Source organism: Carcharodon carcharias, chromosome 9, assembly GCF_017639515.1.
Source record: "Carcharodon carcharias isolate sCarCar2 chromosome 9, sCarCar2.pri, whole genome shotgun sequence".
NCBI lineage: Eukaryota > Metazoa > Chordata > Chondrichthyes > Lamniformes > Lamnidae > Carcharodon > Carcharodon carcharias.
The window spans coordinates 48,969,643-48,987,080 of record NC_054475.1 but is presented as its reverse complement, the minus strand read 5'-3'; the positions used below and the strand labels follow the sequence as shown (position 1 = coordinate 48,987,080).

The window sequence follows — 17,438 nt, the reverse complement described above, 5'->3', positions numbered from 1 at the left end:
GGGCATCGTGGTCTTTCTGAGCAAATTATTAATTTAATCAGAGCACCTTACATTTGATATATTCACAAAAATTCTAGCAAGAATAAGGTCATACTTTCAAACGTTTTCTCTAATATTATCTCAGCCTCAATTCATAATACTGGAAGTCACATTACTGTTTACTGTATGGATTCCTCTATTCATAGTAACTGGTTATTAATTCTGCATGAGTTTAACATCAGTTGTTGGCTAATATTTAATACATTTTACTAAAGGTAAATCAATTCCAAGCTTCTATTACTTATACTCAAAATCTTTTAAGGCGGGCTAAACAATGAGAGAATACGCTGTTAACCAAATTTAGAATAAATGGTCTGAAATCATTAAAATGTAATTTTGGTACTGAAGTTGGCTAACAAACTAAGTCACCTTTTATTGAAAGTAACAGAAATAATTTTAAAAGCCTGAAACAGGAGGTTATACAAAGCTTCTTGCAGAACAGCAGGGAGAGGACAGACAGTATCATCCAATGCCTGCAGCTGTGTGGCATTCATTGAAAAGAGACTTTTTTTTTGTTGTATTAAGATTACATTCGTCAGTAGCTGGATTTTGCATGCAACAGACACCACCATAGCTACTTCACAGTGCGGTTTATACAAGATTCTGAACACCATGGTGTGTTGGAATCATCATTATGGCTGACCAGAACTACTCAGAGGAGAACAAGTTCTATTAAGCCACTTGCCTCTGCCCAGAAGAATGAAAATTAGAGAACTGGTTAACAGGTTTCACCAACTGCAGCAATGCACTAGAAGTTTAAATGTTGAGCTCAGTGGACAAAATGCCAGAAGTTCTCCAGACAGGCTCAGTGGACAAAATGCCAGAAGTTCTCCAGACAGAATGTCCAAGATGGAACTTGAGTCCGATTTTCACACCCAAACTTCTCAGGGAAAGGAAAGGAGTCTGCCACTTACGTCAACAAGTTCCCACTTGTTCAAAACATGCATCTGGTTAGCCATCAAGCAATTCCGATTATACCTATGCTTGACAATTCAATTTCCAAAACTGCAACCAACGCAACGACATGCTTATGATTAGTGTGTGATGAGGGAAAAGAGAAATAGCATGGCAACACTATAATACAGATAATAAGGGACAAGCTAAAAGCTGCCTTTTTAATTGGTCGCAAGAACAGAATAGGGACACTTGGGAAAAAAAATATCTGGCTTTCAGGTTTTAAACATGCAAGTCTACTTTGAGGGGCTAATTTAATCTCCCATGGCAGTTTCAGAGAATTTTTTTTTTTAAATCAGAAAACTCTAATTAACCTTGAGCTTCCACAATGGATATCCTGAATCTGGATCTCTATTAAAAAACCTTGTAGTCTTTGTTCCTGCACTTAGCAAATACTCAGCTGGCAAACCTTGTGTTTGAGAAATATAGCGAATCTGAAAGAAAAAAAACAGAAGAGGATGTTAAATGCAACCTTCTGTCAACTGGAAAATATGTGCAGATGATTCTGGTTGAAATCCAATGCAATGTAGAAATTCCCCCCTCCAACACGCGCACACAGTTATTGCTGAACTACTATTCAGTCAGCAGACTGCTGCTATGCAATACAACACCATGTTATGCTTGATGACCAGGAAAAGTAATTTGTAATAATTCTAACATCCTGTAATACCCTGTAGCTTAATTTCATTTCCAGTTTCTTTACTTGCTGCCTTTTCAATTTAGCAACAGGTTTTAACCTGCCAGTCCATCCAAGAATGAAGGAAGTTTCCAGCTGGTTGCTGAACAGCTGCTTGTACTATCAGCTCCTCTCTCTGCCATTATAATTCAATTTTAAACAGTGTTCGTGAGTGCAGCACACACTTGAAGATATGAGCAGTTGGTAAAGTAACCAGATGGAAACATCCTTCACACTTGGACAGAAAACTACAGAGCAGCAGCACTTTAAATAAGTGGCGGCAGTTAAAGCTAAAGTGCAATGCTTTCCTCGCAAGTACCAAATAACCTGCATTTATATAGCATCTTCCACAAGCTGAGGACATCCCAAAGCATTCCAGTCAAATACAATTACTGATATAATAGGGAAAAAATGTACAGCCAATTTACACACAAGGACCCATGAGCAACAAAGAAATTGGACTATTTTTGTAATTTTGAGCAAGGCATAAATGAAGCTGAAGACAATGGGAGAACTCAACTGTTCTTCAAATAGTAGCATGGGATTCATCGTTAATAATAATAAAAGCAGACAGGCCACTGGGTTTCAACCCAGATGATGAGATTTGGACACAAGAAGTTGCCCTACCCAGTTGACCCTGTAAAGTCATCCTCACTAACAACTGGGGGATTTTGCCAAAATTGGGACAGCTGTTCACAGATTAGTCAAACAACAACCTGACAGTCATACTCACAGAATCACACTTCGCTAACGCCCCAGAGCTTTCCAACACTTTCCATGGTATGTCCTGCCCCACTGACAGGGCAGACCTACCAGAGATGGCAGCATAGTGCTCTACAGGAGGGAGAGAGGTGGGCATTGATTTTGGTCCCTATGAAGACTTACGTCGTCAGATCAAAGAATTTTTTTTTTTTATTATCCATTCATGGGATGTGGGCATCATTGTTGAGGTCAGCATTTATTGCCCACCTCAAACTGTTGAGAAGGTGGTGGCGATCTGCCTTTTTGAATCACTGCAGTTCATGTGGTGTAGGTACACCCACAGTGCTATTAGAGGAGGGAGTTCCAGAATTTTGACCCAGCGACAGTGAAGGAACGGTGATATATTTCGAGCTCAGGGTGGCGAGTGACTTGGAGCAGCATTCCAGGTAGTGGTGCTCCCATGTGTCTGCTGCCCTTGTCCTCCTAGATGGTAGTGGTCATGGGTTTTGAAGGTGCTGTCTAAGGAGCCTTGGTGAGTTCCTGCAGCTGCTGCGCTTCGGTGGTGAAATGAGTGAATGTTTGTGGATGGGGTGCCAGTCAAGCAGGTTGCTTTACCCTTGATAGTGTCGAGCTTCTTGAGTGTTGTTGGAGCTGGACTCATCCAGGCAACTGGAGAGTACTCTATCACACTCCTGACTTGTGTCTTGTAGATGATGGACAGGCTTTGGGGACCCAGGATGTGAGGTACTTGCCACAGGATTCCTAGCCTCTGACATGCACTTGTAGTCACAGTATTTAAATGGCTCGTCCAGTTCAGTTTCTGCTCAATGGTAATCCCCAGGATGTTGATAGTGGGGGATTCAGGGATGGTAATGCCATTGAATCTCATGGGGCAATGGTTAGATTCTCTCTTGTTGGAGGTGGTCATTGTCTGGCATTTGTGTGGCACAAATCTTACTTGCCACTTGTCAGCCCAAGCCTGGATATTGTCCAGGTCTTGCTGCATTTGGACATGGACTGCTTCAGTATGAGTCGTCGTGAAGAGTGAACATTGTGCAGTCATCGGTGAACATCCCCACTCATGACCTCACGAAGGAAAGGTCATTGATGAAGCAGCTGAAGATAGTTGGGCTGAGGACACTACCCTGAGGAACTCCTGCAGTGATTTCTAGAACTGAGATGATTGACCTCCGACAACCACAATCAACTTCCTTTGTGCAAGGTATAACTCCCACCAGCGGAGAGAGAGTTTTCCCTCTGATTCCCATTGACTCCAGTTTTGCTAGGGCTCCTTAATTCTACACTCGGTCAAACACTGCCTTGATGTCAAGGGTAGTCACTCTCCCCTCACCTTTGGAATTCAGGTCTTTTGTCTATAGTTGAAACAAGGCTGTAATGAGGTCAGGAGCTGAGTGGCCCTGTTAGAACCCAAACTGTGCATCCGTGAGCAGGTGTTGATGACCCCTCCTATCACTTTACTGATGGAGAGTAGACTGATGGGGCAGTAATTGGCCCAGGTTAGATTTGTCCTGCTTTTTTGGGGTACAGGGCATACCTGGGCAATTTTCCACATTGCCAGGTAGATGCCAGTGTTGTAGCTGTACTGGAACAGCTTGGCTAGGGCCACAGCAAGGTCTGGAGCACAAGTCTTCAGTACTATTGCCAGAATATTGTCAGGGGCCATAACCTTTGCAGTATTCAGTGCCTTCAGCCATTACTTGATATCATGTGCAGTGTATTGAATTGGCTGAAGAATGGCATGTGAGATGCTGGGAACCTCCAAACGATACCAAGATAGGTCATCCACTCGGCATTCTGGATGAAGATTGTAGCAAATGGTTCAGTCTCATCTTTTGCACTGATTTGCTGGGCTCCCCCATCATTGAGGATGATGATATTTGTGAAGTCTCCTCCTCCACTGAGTTTAATTGTCCACCTCCATTCACGACTGGATGTGGCAGGTCTTCAGAGCTTAGATCTGATCCATTGGTTGTGGGATTGCTTAGCCCTGTCCATCACTTGTTGTTTATGCTGTTTGGCACGTAACTAATCCCATTCTGTGGCTTCACCAGGTTGACACCTAATTTTTAGGTATGCCTAGTGCTGCTCTTAGCATGCCCTCCTGCGCTCTCCATTGAACCAGAGTTGATCCCTGGCTTGGTGATAATGATAGAGTGGGAGTATGCTGGGCCATGAGGTTACAGGTTGCTGTTAAATACAATTCTACTGCTGTTGATGGCCCACAGAGCCTCATGATTGCCCTGTTTTCAGTTTCTAGATCCATTCCAAATCTATCCCACTTAGCATAGCGGTAGTGCCATGGAGCTCAATTTGAAGGCAGGGGTTCATCTCCACAAGGACTGTGCGGTGGTCACTCCTACTGATGCTGTCGTGGATCTGCCACAGGCAGGTTGGTGAGGATGAGGTCAAGGGCATTTTTCCCTCATCACTCACTGGATATCACTGGAAGAGCTCTTCAGGCCAGTGCCCTCGGCACAGACATCTTCAGTTGCTTCATCAATGACTTTCCGACCATCGTGAAAGTCAGTAGTAGCTACTAATGATTGCAGAGTGTGGAATTCCACTTGATATTCCTCAGATAATGAAGTAGTCTGTGTCCATGTCTTTCTCCCTGTGGGCAATGTCCAGGCCTTGAGCTGGTGAGTGGCAATTGACATTCACACTATTAAGTGCTGGGTAATGACCCTCTCCAACAACAGGGAGTCTGATGAGCCCCTTCGACATTCAATTCTTTGAATCCCAAACCATCAACATCCCTTGGGTCATCACTGACCAGAAACGTAACTGCACCAGCCACAACAGTTGCAGTTATCAGAGCAGGTCAGAGGTTGGGTATTCTGCAGCAAATAACTCAGCTCCTGATTCCCCAAATCATTTCCACCATCTACAAGACACAAGTCAGGATTTTGGTGGAACACCACTTGCCTGGATGAATGCAGCTCCAACAACAGTCAAAAAAGGAAGGCACGATTAGAGGGAAGGTGGTTACAGAGCTCGGGAGGGGATTGGCCATGGATACATTTAAACACAACAGTAAAAATGTTACATTGGCTCTTGGTCCTAATGCCTCCAAGATGATGGGCGAGTAAGACTTTGAGATAGGTACAAGCAACAGGGTTTTAGATAAGATGAAGGTTACAAAGCATGAAGAATTGGGAGCTAGCCAGAAGAGCATTAGAATAATCAAATGCATAGATGGTAACAGTGTTATGAGGTGCTTGAGCAGCAAACAGGCCAAGATCAAGGTACATGTAGGTGATGTCATAAGTAGGTAGTCTTTGCAATTGAAAGTTTAGCTCAGAACAAACAGAATGCCAGAGTTGTAAACAGTCCAGTTTAGCACAAAATTTAGATTGGAAGGGGAATATCGTTGCTGGTGAAAGAGCAACATTTATAGTGGAAGCTAAAGGAATTTGCTTCAGTCTTCCCAATGTTAATTTGGGGAAAATTACAATTCATCCAAAACTATATGTTGGAAAACCGGTTCCAGTACAGATATAACACTGGCATCTCCCGGCAATGTAGAAAATCGTCCATACATATCGCGTTCACAAAAAGATAGACAAATCAAACCTGGCCAATTATCACCCCATCAGTCTACTCTTGATCATCAGAAAAGAGATGAAAGGGGTCATCGACAGTGGTATCAAGCAGCACTTAGTCAACAATAACCAGCTCACTGATGCTTAGTTTGGGTTTCACAAGGGCCACTCAGCTCTTGACCTCATTATAACTTTGGTTCAAACATGGACAAAAGAGCTGAAGTCAAGAGGTGAGGTGAGTGTGACTGTTCTTGACATCAAGGTATCATTTGGCCTAGTACAGCATCAAGGAGCTCTAATAAAATTGAAGTCAATGGGAATCAGGGAGCAATCCCTCCACTGGTTGAAGTCATACCTAGCACAAAGAAAGATGGCTGTGGTTGTTGGAGGTCAACCACTTCAGCTCCAGGACATCACTGCAGGAGCTCCTCAGAGTGGTGTCCTCGGCCAAACATCTTCAGCTGCTTCATCTACGGCCTTCCCTCCATCATAAGGTCAAAAATGGGGATGTTTGCTGATGATTGTACAATGTTCAGCACCATTCACAACTCCCCAAATAAAAATCAATCAATGCCCACATCCAGCAATACCTGGACAACATTCAGGTTTGGGCAAGTAACATTTGTATCACACAAAGGCCAGGCAATGGCCACCTCCAACAAGAGAGAATCTAACCAACTTCCCTTGACATTCAATGACATTACCAGTGATGAATCCCCCATTATCAACATCCAGGGAGTTATCATTGACCAGTAACTGAACTAGCCATATAAATACTGTGGCTACAAATCTTGTGATGAGTAACTAACCTCCTGACTCTTCATCACCAACAAGGCACAAGTCAGGAGTATGAGGGAATAATCTCCGCTTGCCTGAAATGAGTGCAAGTCCAACAACACAAGAAGCTGGTTACCATCCAGGACAAAGCAGCTCACTTGATTGGCAACCCCATCCACCACCAATGCACAGTGGCAGTAGCATTCACCATCTATAAGACGCACTGCAGCAACTCACTAAGGCTCCTTCGACAGCACCTTCTAAACCCACGACCTCTACCATTTAAAACAGCAAGGGCAGCAGATGCATGGGAACACCACCACCTGCAAGGTCCCCTCCAAGCCACACACCATCCTGACTTGGAACTATATTTCCATTTCTTTACTGTTGCTGGGTCAAAAGCCTGGAACCCACTTCCTATCAGCACTCTATGCGTACCTACACCAAATGGACCGCAGCAGTTCAAGGCAGCAGCTCACCACCACCTTTGAGGGAAATTAAGGATGGGCAATAAATGCTAGCCTAGACAGTGACACTCATTTCATAAAAGAATAAATTTTAAAAAAGAGGTTTGACAGCAAAAAAAATAGTAGAATGATCAAGGGGTAATAGAGAGGTACAGCTAAATCTCATCAGCATACACATGGAATCTGATCCCTTTTCTGTGGCTGATGCCACCAAAAATGAGCACATAGGTAAAGAAGGGCAAGGGGTCGTTAAGGATAGTATGAAAGTTAAAGAAAAAACAACAGTGTGGTAAAGATTAGTGGTAATCCAGAGGATTGGGAAAGTTTTAAAAACCAACAGATGACGATCAAAAAAAGGAGAAAATAAACTTTGAGGGTAAACTAGCAAGTAATATAAAAATGGACAGTAAGAGCTTCTTTAAATATATAAAAAGGAAGAAAGAGGCCAAAGTCAATACAGACTCTTTAGAGAATGAGGCTAGGGAAATAATAATGGGGAACCAGGATATGGCAGAGGAGTTGAATAAATACTTTGCATCAGTCTTCACGGTAGAAGACACCAATAGCATACCAAAAATACTAAATAATCATGGGGCAAAAGTGGGGAAAGAAATAAATACAATAACTGTCACTAGAGAAAAAGTACTAGGAAAACTAATGGGGCTAAAGACTGATAAGTCACCTGGACCTGATGGGTCATATCCTAGGGTATTAAAGGAAATAGTTACAGAGATAGTGGATGCACTGGTAGTAATCTTCCAAGAGTCCTTAGATTCTGGACAAGTCCCAGAGGATTGGAAAACTGCCAATGTAACATCCTTATTCAAAAAGGAAGGGATACAAAAAACAAACATAACTGTAGGCCAGTTAGCTTAAAATCTGTCATTGGGAAAATGTTGGAGTCTATTATAATGGATGTAATAACAGAGCATCTAATCAAACAGAGTCAGCACGACTTCATGAAAGGGAAATCATGCCTGACAAATTTATTAGAATTCTTTAAGGAGGTATCAAGCAGAGTCGACAAAGCGGAATCAGTAGATGTAATAAATTTGGATTTCCAGAAGGCATTCCATAAGGTACCATACATAAGGCTACTTAATAAGATAAGAGCCCGTGGTGTTTGGGGTGGTATATTAGCATGGATAGAGGACTGGCTAACTAATAGAAGGCAGAGAGTTGGGATATCAGGGGCTGGGTGGGTTGTGCATTTTCAGTTTGGCAACCTGTAACTAGCAGAGTGCTACAGGGTTCAGTGCTGGGACTACAATTATTTACAATATATATTAATGACTTGGGTGAGGGAAATGAATGTACTATCGCCAAGTTTGCGGATGACACAAAAAAATAGGTGGAAAGGCAAGTGGTGAGGATGACACAGAGTCTACAGGGGGCTATAGACAGGTTAAGTGAGTGGGCAAAAACGTGGCAGACGGAATATAATGTGGGAAAGTGTGAGGTCATGCAATTTGGCAGGGAGAATAGGGGAGCTGAATATTATTTAAATGCAGAAAGACTGCAGAAAGCTGTAGCACAGAGGGATTTGGGGGTCCTCATGCATGAATCCCAAAAAGCTAACATACAAGTTCAGCAGGTAATAGGGAAGGTAAATGGAATGTTGGCCTTTATTTCAAAGGGAATTGAGTATAAAAATAGAGAAATCTTGCTAAAACTATACAAGCCAATATTTAGACCACACCTAGAATACTGCAAACTGTCTTGGTCCCCTTATCTAGGGAAAGATATACTGGCATTGGAGGCAGTCCACAGAAGGTTCATTAGGTTGATCCCAGGGATGGAAGGATTTTATGAGGCGAGGTTGAATCAGTTGGGCCTGTACTCACTGGAGTTTAGAAGAATGAGAGGCGACCTTATTGAAACATATAGGATTCTTGGGGAGCTTGACTGATACTGAGAGGTTGTTTCCCCTTGTGGGAGAGTCTAAGACCAGAGGGCATAATCTCAGCATAAGGGGGCACCCACTTAAAACAGAGATGAAGAGGAATTTCTTCTCTGAGGATAGTCAATCTGTGGAATTCTTTACTGTAGAGGGCTGTAGAAGCTGGGTCCTTAAGTATATTCAAGGCTGAGATAGACAGATTTTTAAACAGTAAGGGAATCAAAGGTTATGGGGAAAAGGCAAGAAAGTGGAGTTGAGGATTATCAGATCAGCCCTGATCTCGTTGAATGGCAGAGCAGAGTCGATGGGCCAAATGGCTTACTTCTACTCCTACGTCTAATGGTCTTATGGGTTATAGGGGACTCCCAAAGCAACACTGAGTGGGGAGGGGGAGGGGCAGGAAAGGAACTTTGCTGTCAATGCACTCATTATTATCGTTATAAGTGAAAACAGAACCTAGTAAGAGCAGTCCCCACGAAGCCAGACAATGAAGAGATACTGAAGGAAGCTGATGAGGTCAACATACTAGGGTTAGGATATAAGTGCAGGATATAAGCAGGCAAGTTTGACTAAATGGGGGAGCAGGAGGGAGAAGGAACTACCAGAGGAAGCTAAATGGATCTACCTTTGTAGAAATGAATCTGTGAATTCTGTAACTGAATACAAGTGTTTAACTGTATTCAGGTGATGTACATTAATTAAGAATTTACTTGTGCTCCTATGAGTTTGGGAGGTGCATGTTTGCATTATGCATCTCTGTAAATAAAAGCTTATAAGTATGTAAAGATTAGGCTCCATTTCTCCTTCTGCCTGGCTATCTGAAAGAGAATAAGCATTTCTTTTTTAAGATCTGATTGTGAACGGGGCAAGGGGGAGGAGGTTTGAGGCAGTTGGTTGTGGAGAAAACAACCCTGTTATTATTTCCACCCTCCAAGCAGATCCTAAAGTAGTGCACAGTTTTAGCACAGCTTGATGTGGTTCAGCCACATCTATCCCTAGATGGCCAAGCAAGATGTGCACCAATTTTACTCAAGTTTCCTTGGATCCGAGTCAACAAAGGTACCAGGGGAAGACAGGTATGTGTGTGTGAGGTGAATGAAGAAGGCGAGGGATTTGGTTAAGCATATCAATGGCTACGGTGGGAAATGCTAGTCACTTGTTTGCTTTAGTTGGAATGCCACGTGCAAGTAATGTATTTAATAGATGGGGAAAGAGTAGTAATGAAATATGGTTCAAAATACTGCTTTATTTCTTACATTCTCATTTAACTGTACAGCAATTTACAACAGATTATATGGAAACATTTGCTATCAACATTAACTGCAGTAAATTCCAGTACGCTGGTGGTTATCAGTTTTTCAGCTAATGCCAATAATAGCAGTCATCTGTTGCTTTATGAACACACCAGTTTTCTGTTAATCAATTGGGACAAAAACAAGTCTGTTGCAATAGCCACACCCACTTACTGAGGCCTAACTTGCCAGAAATGAAAGTGCTAAGTACAATACACATTCGTTTGCTCATTTTTGGGCACTCTATTCCTTTGCAATTCAGTTCACAGACAGAAATACAGATGGTAAAACTGATCTTTGTATAAAGATACTGAATAATGGGACCAGAAGTAAATTTCAGCCATTTCACACTAGAATTTTTAATTTATAAAAACCTACTTGGGATCTGACTATCCCAGTAATGAACTCAGCCAGCCTACAGGAACAGCCTTGGTGTGGCATTTTCCAAGTATTAAGGATTGAAGCCACTAAAAACTGTATAAGCAAGAATAAAACTTTAACCACTAGCCCTGCAACAGGTTCACCAAAAGCAGTTACCATGAGTTAGGTGGTCTCCTCAGTTTTAAGCTCAAGCACAGTGATGTTTACTAAGCATCAATATTGCAGTAACATTATTTAATACTATGGAACAAAGGAGCTTAAAACACAACCAAAAAGCCATATAACTTAGCTTATCTGACAACTGATAATGATCAGGTTATTGAGACTAGAAGGTCCCATTTTCAATGCACCGTGCCAAGTCAGCAGATTTCAGCTGGGGCAGAAGTAGCAGTGTTACAAGTGGCTAAAACATCCTCACGTTAACAAGAGGAAAACTTAACCTTTAGTTCCTGCTGCTTATTTTTGGAGGCAAGATTCCTAATAGAAAAAATAGGTGGGTTGTTTTATGAGGAAAGGTTGGACAGGCTAGGCTTGTATCTGCTGGAATTTAGAAGTGAGGGGTGACTTGATTGAAACCTGAGGGGTCCTGGCAGGGTGGATGTGGAAAGGATATTTCCTCTTGTCAGAGATTCTAGAACAAGGGGGCACTGTTTAAAAATAAGGGGTCACTCATTTAAGACAGAGATGAGGAGAATTTTTTTTCTCTCAAAGGGTCGTGAGTCATTGGAGATCTCTACCTCAAAGAGCAGTGGAAGAAGTCTGAGTATTTTTAAGGTAGAGGTAGAGGTAGATAAGATTCTTGATAGGCAAGGGGGTGAAAGGTTATGGGGGCAGTCAGTAATATGGAGCTGAGGTTACAATCAGATCAGCCATGATCTTATTGAATGGTGGAACAGGCTCAAGGGGCTGAATGGCCTTTTCCTGCCTTTAATTCACATGTTTATATGTAGGAAAATTGGCTCGTTACCTGACCGAACGAGTCAGCCAGCTGAATGACCAGGTTTCAAAATCTGACCAAAACGTAAAGATGGTCTTCAACTTAAAATGCATTAATGGCCCAGATAAGTAAAAATGAGTAAACTTGTTTATGATATTTAAAGTAAACTCCCCATCCATCTCCATGAAAGACACTCTGGTATTTAAACAGGACACATGGGTGCAGAACATTTACCAGTAAGGAAGTACAGTTGTAGGGGTAGATGGTCAGCCATGATCTAGTTGAATAGCAGAGCAGGCTTGAGAGGCTGAATGGCCTACTCCAGTTCTTATGTTCCTATGATGTCAAGCTTTGGTTTTGGGGGGGGGGGGGCGAGTCATTGAATTCTAAGAACTGGTGAATGGAAGGGTATGGAAAATTTTGATGCACAGGTTCACCTTGACTGCCTCATTCGGTGCTCGTTTGAATGCATGCACTAACTGCCAAATTCTTTATTCAGAAACTTTTGCATTTAACTCAATGTATATAATGAATCTGTTTTGCAAGTAATGTCAAAGCAGTGTATATTATTGTTCTACTTAGCTTCTCTTTTGTGGACACAATTTCTCAAGCACAAACCTGTAAACCAATGACACACTGTCAATTCACTGTTTCAGAGATGGGGGAAGCATGGTTGAAGAAAGATGCTCTTTTGCAAATACCATCAAATGCTGAAACAGTGACTACAACAACAGCACTATAGTGGGTGGAATACAACATCATGAGCACATAAACAAGTGATTGACAGGAAAAAGTATTAAACAATGAAGAAGTTTACAAAAGGAAACAGTTGCTTCAACAGTTAAGCAGCCTCCTCTTACTAGCTAGTAGAAACAGCTTCAAAAATTGTTACTGCTATGCTTAAATACAAAATGTATTACAAATGCTGGGGGGTATACAAACTGGCATATATCCAGTAACATTCACATGGAAAATACAGCAGCAAGTGTTAGACGTCAAAGCTGGTTAAAGACATGCTTTATTCTTCCACAGAAATGCAGCAAAGAGGGCCCAAATTCAGAAATCTCAAAATGTGCTGTGTTAAATTTTGTGCTTCTCAAAGTGAAGCAAGTCAGTGCTAAGGGTTAAATGTTTCAGAAAAAAAATCTCAATCTTTCTAAGTTTGTAATAAATGTCTAATTTAAATTGTTTCATAAATACATTAATAAAGCACCATACATGGTCACAATATTCTAAAGGTATCCCCCTGAAGGTAGTGCTGTGAGTAATACATGACAATATTAAGTGACAGCAGCTAAAGGAAAAATTAGTAACTAATTTTTGGGACTATTAAAGGAAGAGGAAACGAAATGTCAAAGATGTTTCTGAAACAAAGCATCTTAATAAAACTACAAAATGTTAGACTTCAGATAGAGAAAGCAAACAATAACTAAAAGGCAAAATACTGCAGATGCTGGAAATCTGAAATAAAAACAAAATGCTGGGAACACTCAGCAGATTTGGGAGCATCTGTGAAGAGCGAAACAGAATTAACGTTTCAAATCAAATATGACTCTTCAACCGAATCAGGCCTGTTGAATATTTCCAGCAGTTTGCTTTTATTTAAGACCTAAAAGGTGCCCACAGTTAAGCACAGCCTATAGAAACATGGCCCTCCTAAATGCAAAAGACAGAACAGAACAGACTTGTCAAAAAACATTAAGTTGCAAATTACTGTAATCATTAAAGAGGCTGCAGAATTCCCCAGCACATGATTGAGAAGCAGAAAAATTGCTCAACAAAAAGGTGAATTCAAGAAACTGAAACCAGGCAATGAACCAAATGATCCCCGCCCTATCCCCAGGCAAAAAATCAATGCTGCCCATCTCCCCACTGAAGTTAAGTTTTCAGTAAATACAACTCTCCCTTTCACCACCCCCCACACAACTTATGCAACCGAAACAGAAATAGCGCCAACACTACCTTTCCAGATGTTTAAGTCATGTCATGACACCTCTTACCTATCTGATTTGGAAGGAAAATTAGTGTTCTGCAACTCCCGTCTCCTTTCTGAGGCAAAGTCGATTTTCTTATTTCCTTCCCCACCCTTCTGCCCTCACTTCTCCACTCTATCCTATCCACGACTGCCACACCTCTCACTTATTCACCAACTCTACCCACCCTCAGTTACTCCCCAGAATCTCAGTCCTCCCTGGTCCTCAGCCTGACCTCATTCTTCCTTCTCACCTCTCCTCTTCCCTCCACTTCATGCTCACACATCCTCAGATGATACGAAGGGCTCCTTTCTGTGCTGTAAAACTCTATGAAGGGGAAGGGACAAAGCCACAGAGAATATTTTTAAAATCAAGATTTTTGGGGATTGGCTGTCAATGTAGGTCAATAAGCACAGGAGTGATAAGTGAATGATGCAAGTTAAAATATGCAGAGAGTTTTGGATGAGTTCAAGTTTATGAAGGTGGAGGGTGGCCAAAAGAACGTTGAAGTAGTCAAGGTTGGATGTAACAAGCATGGAGGAGTTTCACCAGCACATAAACCAAGGCAACAGGGCAGAGAACTCAATGTTACGAAGTTGCTGGTTTTTGTAATGGGGGATATAAAATCAGAAGGTCAACTCAGAGCCAGAGACTTTGGCTGGAGGGGGCGCATGGAACTGACTGTGAGTGAACAGTCTGTGGCAGGAGCTGAAGACAATGACTTTAACCTTTTCAATGTTAATTATCTTGACCACCTATTTGTAACTGCAATATAAATTCAGCTTTGGATTAGGCCTCCTGCAGAGGCACTAATGTGCCAATTTTGGGAGAATGATTCTATAACGACTACTGGCAGTATCCCTGTGTGTCTCTACCTCATGCAGGAGAAAAGCAGAGCCTTTACCACTTAAATCTGGCAACAGCTTGTAAAATTCAAGTAGAGTGTCCACCAGTACAGGAAAATTGAATTAAAAACAGAAATATTTGTGTCTTTATCTTAAAAATATGCATGTTGAATATCAATAGTCTTATACTTTGCCACCTCGCACCCATCCATAACATAAACACACAAAGACAAAAATCAGTAAAGTGTTCAAAGCCAACACCCATGTGTTCTAAACAGATCAGTGATAGTTATCTTAGCACAAATGCACAATAAGTTATTTGTTACATAAATGCTGAAGTTTTCTTCACCTATGGTGATATGTAAGCAGTAATATACACAAATATTCAAAGTTACACATTTTACAGATTTTCTCCAAGGCTTTGCATACCTGATCATACTCTGAAGCACCTGGATACAATGGCCACCCCAGAAACATCTCTGCAATTACACAGCCTAATGACCACATGTCAATAGCCTCACAGAATCGTAGCCCAAGAATGATTTCAGGAGCTCTGCAAAGAGGGGGGAAAAAAATTAACACATACAAGACTGATATGCGTTATCATCATTAAAACCAACATTCCAATTTTAAAGCATTAGTCAGGAAGCATGCCATTAAACATTTCAAACTTACCACTAATTTCTACTGCCATTGCATAAGGCACAGGTACACAGTGACAGAAATTAAACTTTGAAGAACATCCTTACATTTTGGGAAGAGAATTCAAAGCCAAGACAAGAATTGTCTATAATTTTAAGTGAAAAATTAATCTTTGAAATAAATGGGGCTGGCAGGGGCTATAAATGTTTATGCCAGAACCCCACAAGCATCTAATTTGAAGAGTTGCTGTTCAATCTGGAACTAAAAACTTATGCTTTTGTTAAAAATATTTAATGTTTCAAAACTAAATTCACCCAATACAGAGAACATTTTGACAAAGTATTTTCCAAAGTCATCTACCAGGTTCTATACTGCCCACCCAAGAATCCTGTCAATTTTCTTGACAAACTATTTTCTCAGCTTTTCATCTTAGCTGATTTTAAACTTCATCTCAATTCATCACGTTCTCCTCAGAATTCACTGCTCTCCTATCTTCCCTTAATCTCACCATCCATGTAAACTCCCCAACATTTATGGACAGCCACCCACTTGACCTTGCCATCTCACATAGCCTTCCTATCCCATAGACTAGATAAGGCCACCTCTAATCATTTCTTCATGTCACTCTACACCCACATCCTGCTGCTCCTTCCCAAATCTTTTTCTTTTTCCAATTAACTTAGAACTGCACTCGCAAATGCTCAACTGTCTAATCTTTAGCCCTCTGTTCACCATGACATTTCTCTAGCTACCATTCTGCACAACCACACCCTCACTCCACCTTTGATGCCCTCATGTCCGTTAAAACCCATTACATTCTCTCACCCTGACCTTTCCCAGTATGGCCCTCATCTGCACTCAGTTACGTCCATGGGACACAGACTTGAGCAGATTTGGGAGACATGTGGTTTAGCTATTCACTGCCAGATCTGGATGGCTTATATAATGCACTATTGGGTCCTGCTCTCATATGTGAAAACTGTTGACTATTCCAGAATCATCCTGGAATGCAAAGGTAACCCCTGGCTTCTTTTCTCTACTGCAAGCAGTCTTTAAAAACTCTTCTCTCCCATCTTCTCTATCCTCACTTGCATCAACAAATGCAAGGAACTCATGGATTTGTCATCAATTGCAACCATTTGAGCAGCTGCCTCTGTCATTTTCCTCCCTTCCCACTGGGCCAATCTTCCACCGGGTCTCCCCTTGGCCTAGCCCTGAACTCGTTTCCTAATTTCATTTCTCTCCCATCTCCCCTCATGCTCACTCCAAGCTCATCTTGTCCATGAAACCCACCTCCTGCACCCTCAACTCTATTTCCACTAAAGTACTAACCACCCAACTTCCTTCCTTTCCTGGGTCCCCATGTTAGGGGACTTTGTTAACCATTCTATCTCCTCAGCTTCTTCCCTCCTCCCCTTCAAATCTGTCATCACCCCTCCCATCAAAAAAAAACCTTTGACCCCTTCATCCTTGCCCCATCTCTAAAGTTCTTGAACATGTAGACATTTCCTAAATTCATGCCCATTTTCCACAGAACTCCATGTCTGAATCCTTCCAATCAGGCTTCTGACTCTGGTACAGTACAAAAATGGTTCTTATCAAAGTCACACATGATGTCATGTGTGATAATGTCCTTCTTGACCTGCCTGCAACCTTTGGCACAGTCGATCACACCTTCCTCCCCTAAAACCCCTCTACTCATCCAGCTGGGTGGGACTGCACACGCCTGGATTCATTCCCATCTATCTAATTATAGCCTTGTAGCGAGACACTGATCAATGGCTTCTCTTCTCGTCTCTGATGTACTCCCAAGGGTCTATCCTTAGCCCCCTCCTATTTCTCATCACCATGCTGACCCTTAAGACATATCCAAAACCGCAATATTAGTTTCCACGTGTGATGACACACAGCTCTACCTCACCACCATCTCTTTCAATCCTATCCACCATCTCTAAATTGTAAGACTGCTCATCCAGTACTGGATGTTGGAGAAGCAGAAATTTCTTCCAATTAAATACGAGAAAGGCTGAAACCATTGGCTTCAGTGACCACCACAAACTCCACTCCCTCACCACTGATTCCATTCATCTCCCTGCCAACTGTCTGAGGCTATATTAAACTGTTCACGACTTTAGTGTCATATTTAACCCAGGGAAGAGCTGGGTTACATACACGTGCCATCACTAAAACCACCTATTAGACAAATTTTTGGGCTCTCAGGGAATTGAGAGATATAAGGATTGGGAATGAAAGAAGAGTTGAAGTCGAAGATCAGTCATGATCATAATGA

General features: G+C 41.8%; 1 protein-coding gene across 11 annotated transcripts in view; it reads right to left on the bottom strand.

Moving 5' to 3' along the window:
• LOC121282636 (homeodomain-interacting protein kinase 1-like) overlaps positions 1-17,438 on the bottom strand; it is a 119,689-nt gene that overhangs the window by 48,489 nt on the left and 53,762 nt on the right. For all 11 annotated transcript variants that reach the window (XM_041196449.1, XM_041196445.1, XM_041196444.1 and 8 more), the window contains 2 exons: positions 14,936-15,059; positions 1,308-1,427 (listed from right to left, as the gene is read on the bottom strand). In XM_041196449.1, the coding sequence (XP_041052383.1) occupies positions 1,308-1,427; positions 14,936-15,059 (244 nt within the window). The remainder of the gene's footprint in view (positions 1-1,307; positions 1,428-14,935; positions 15,060-17,438) is intronic.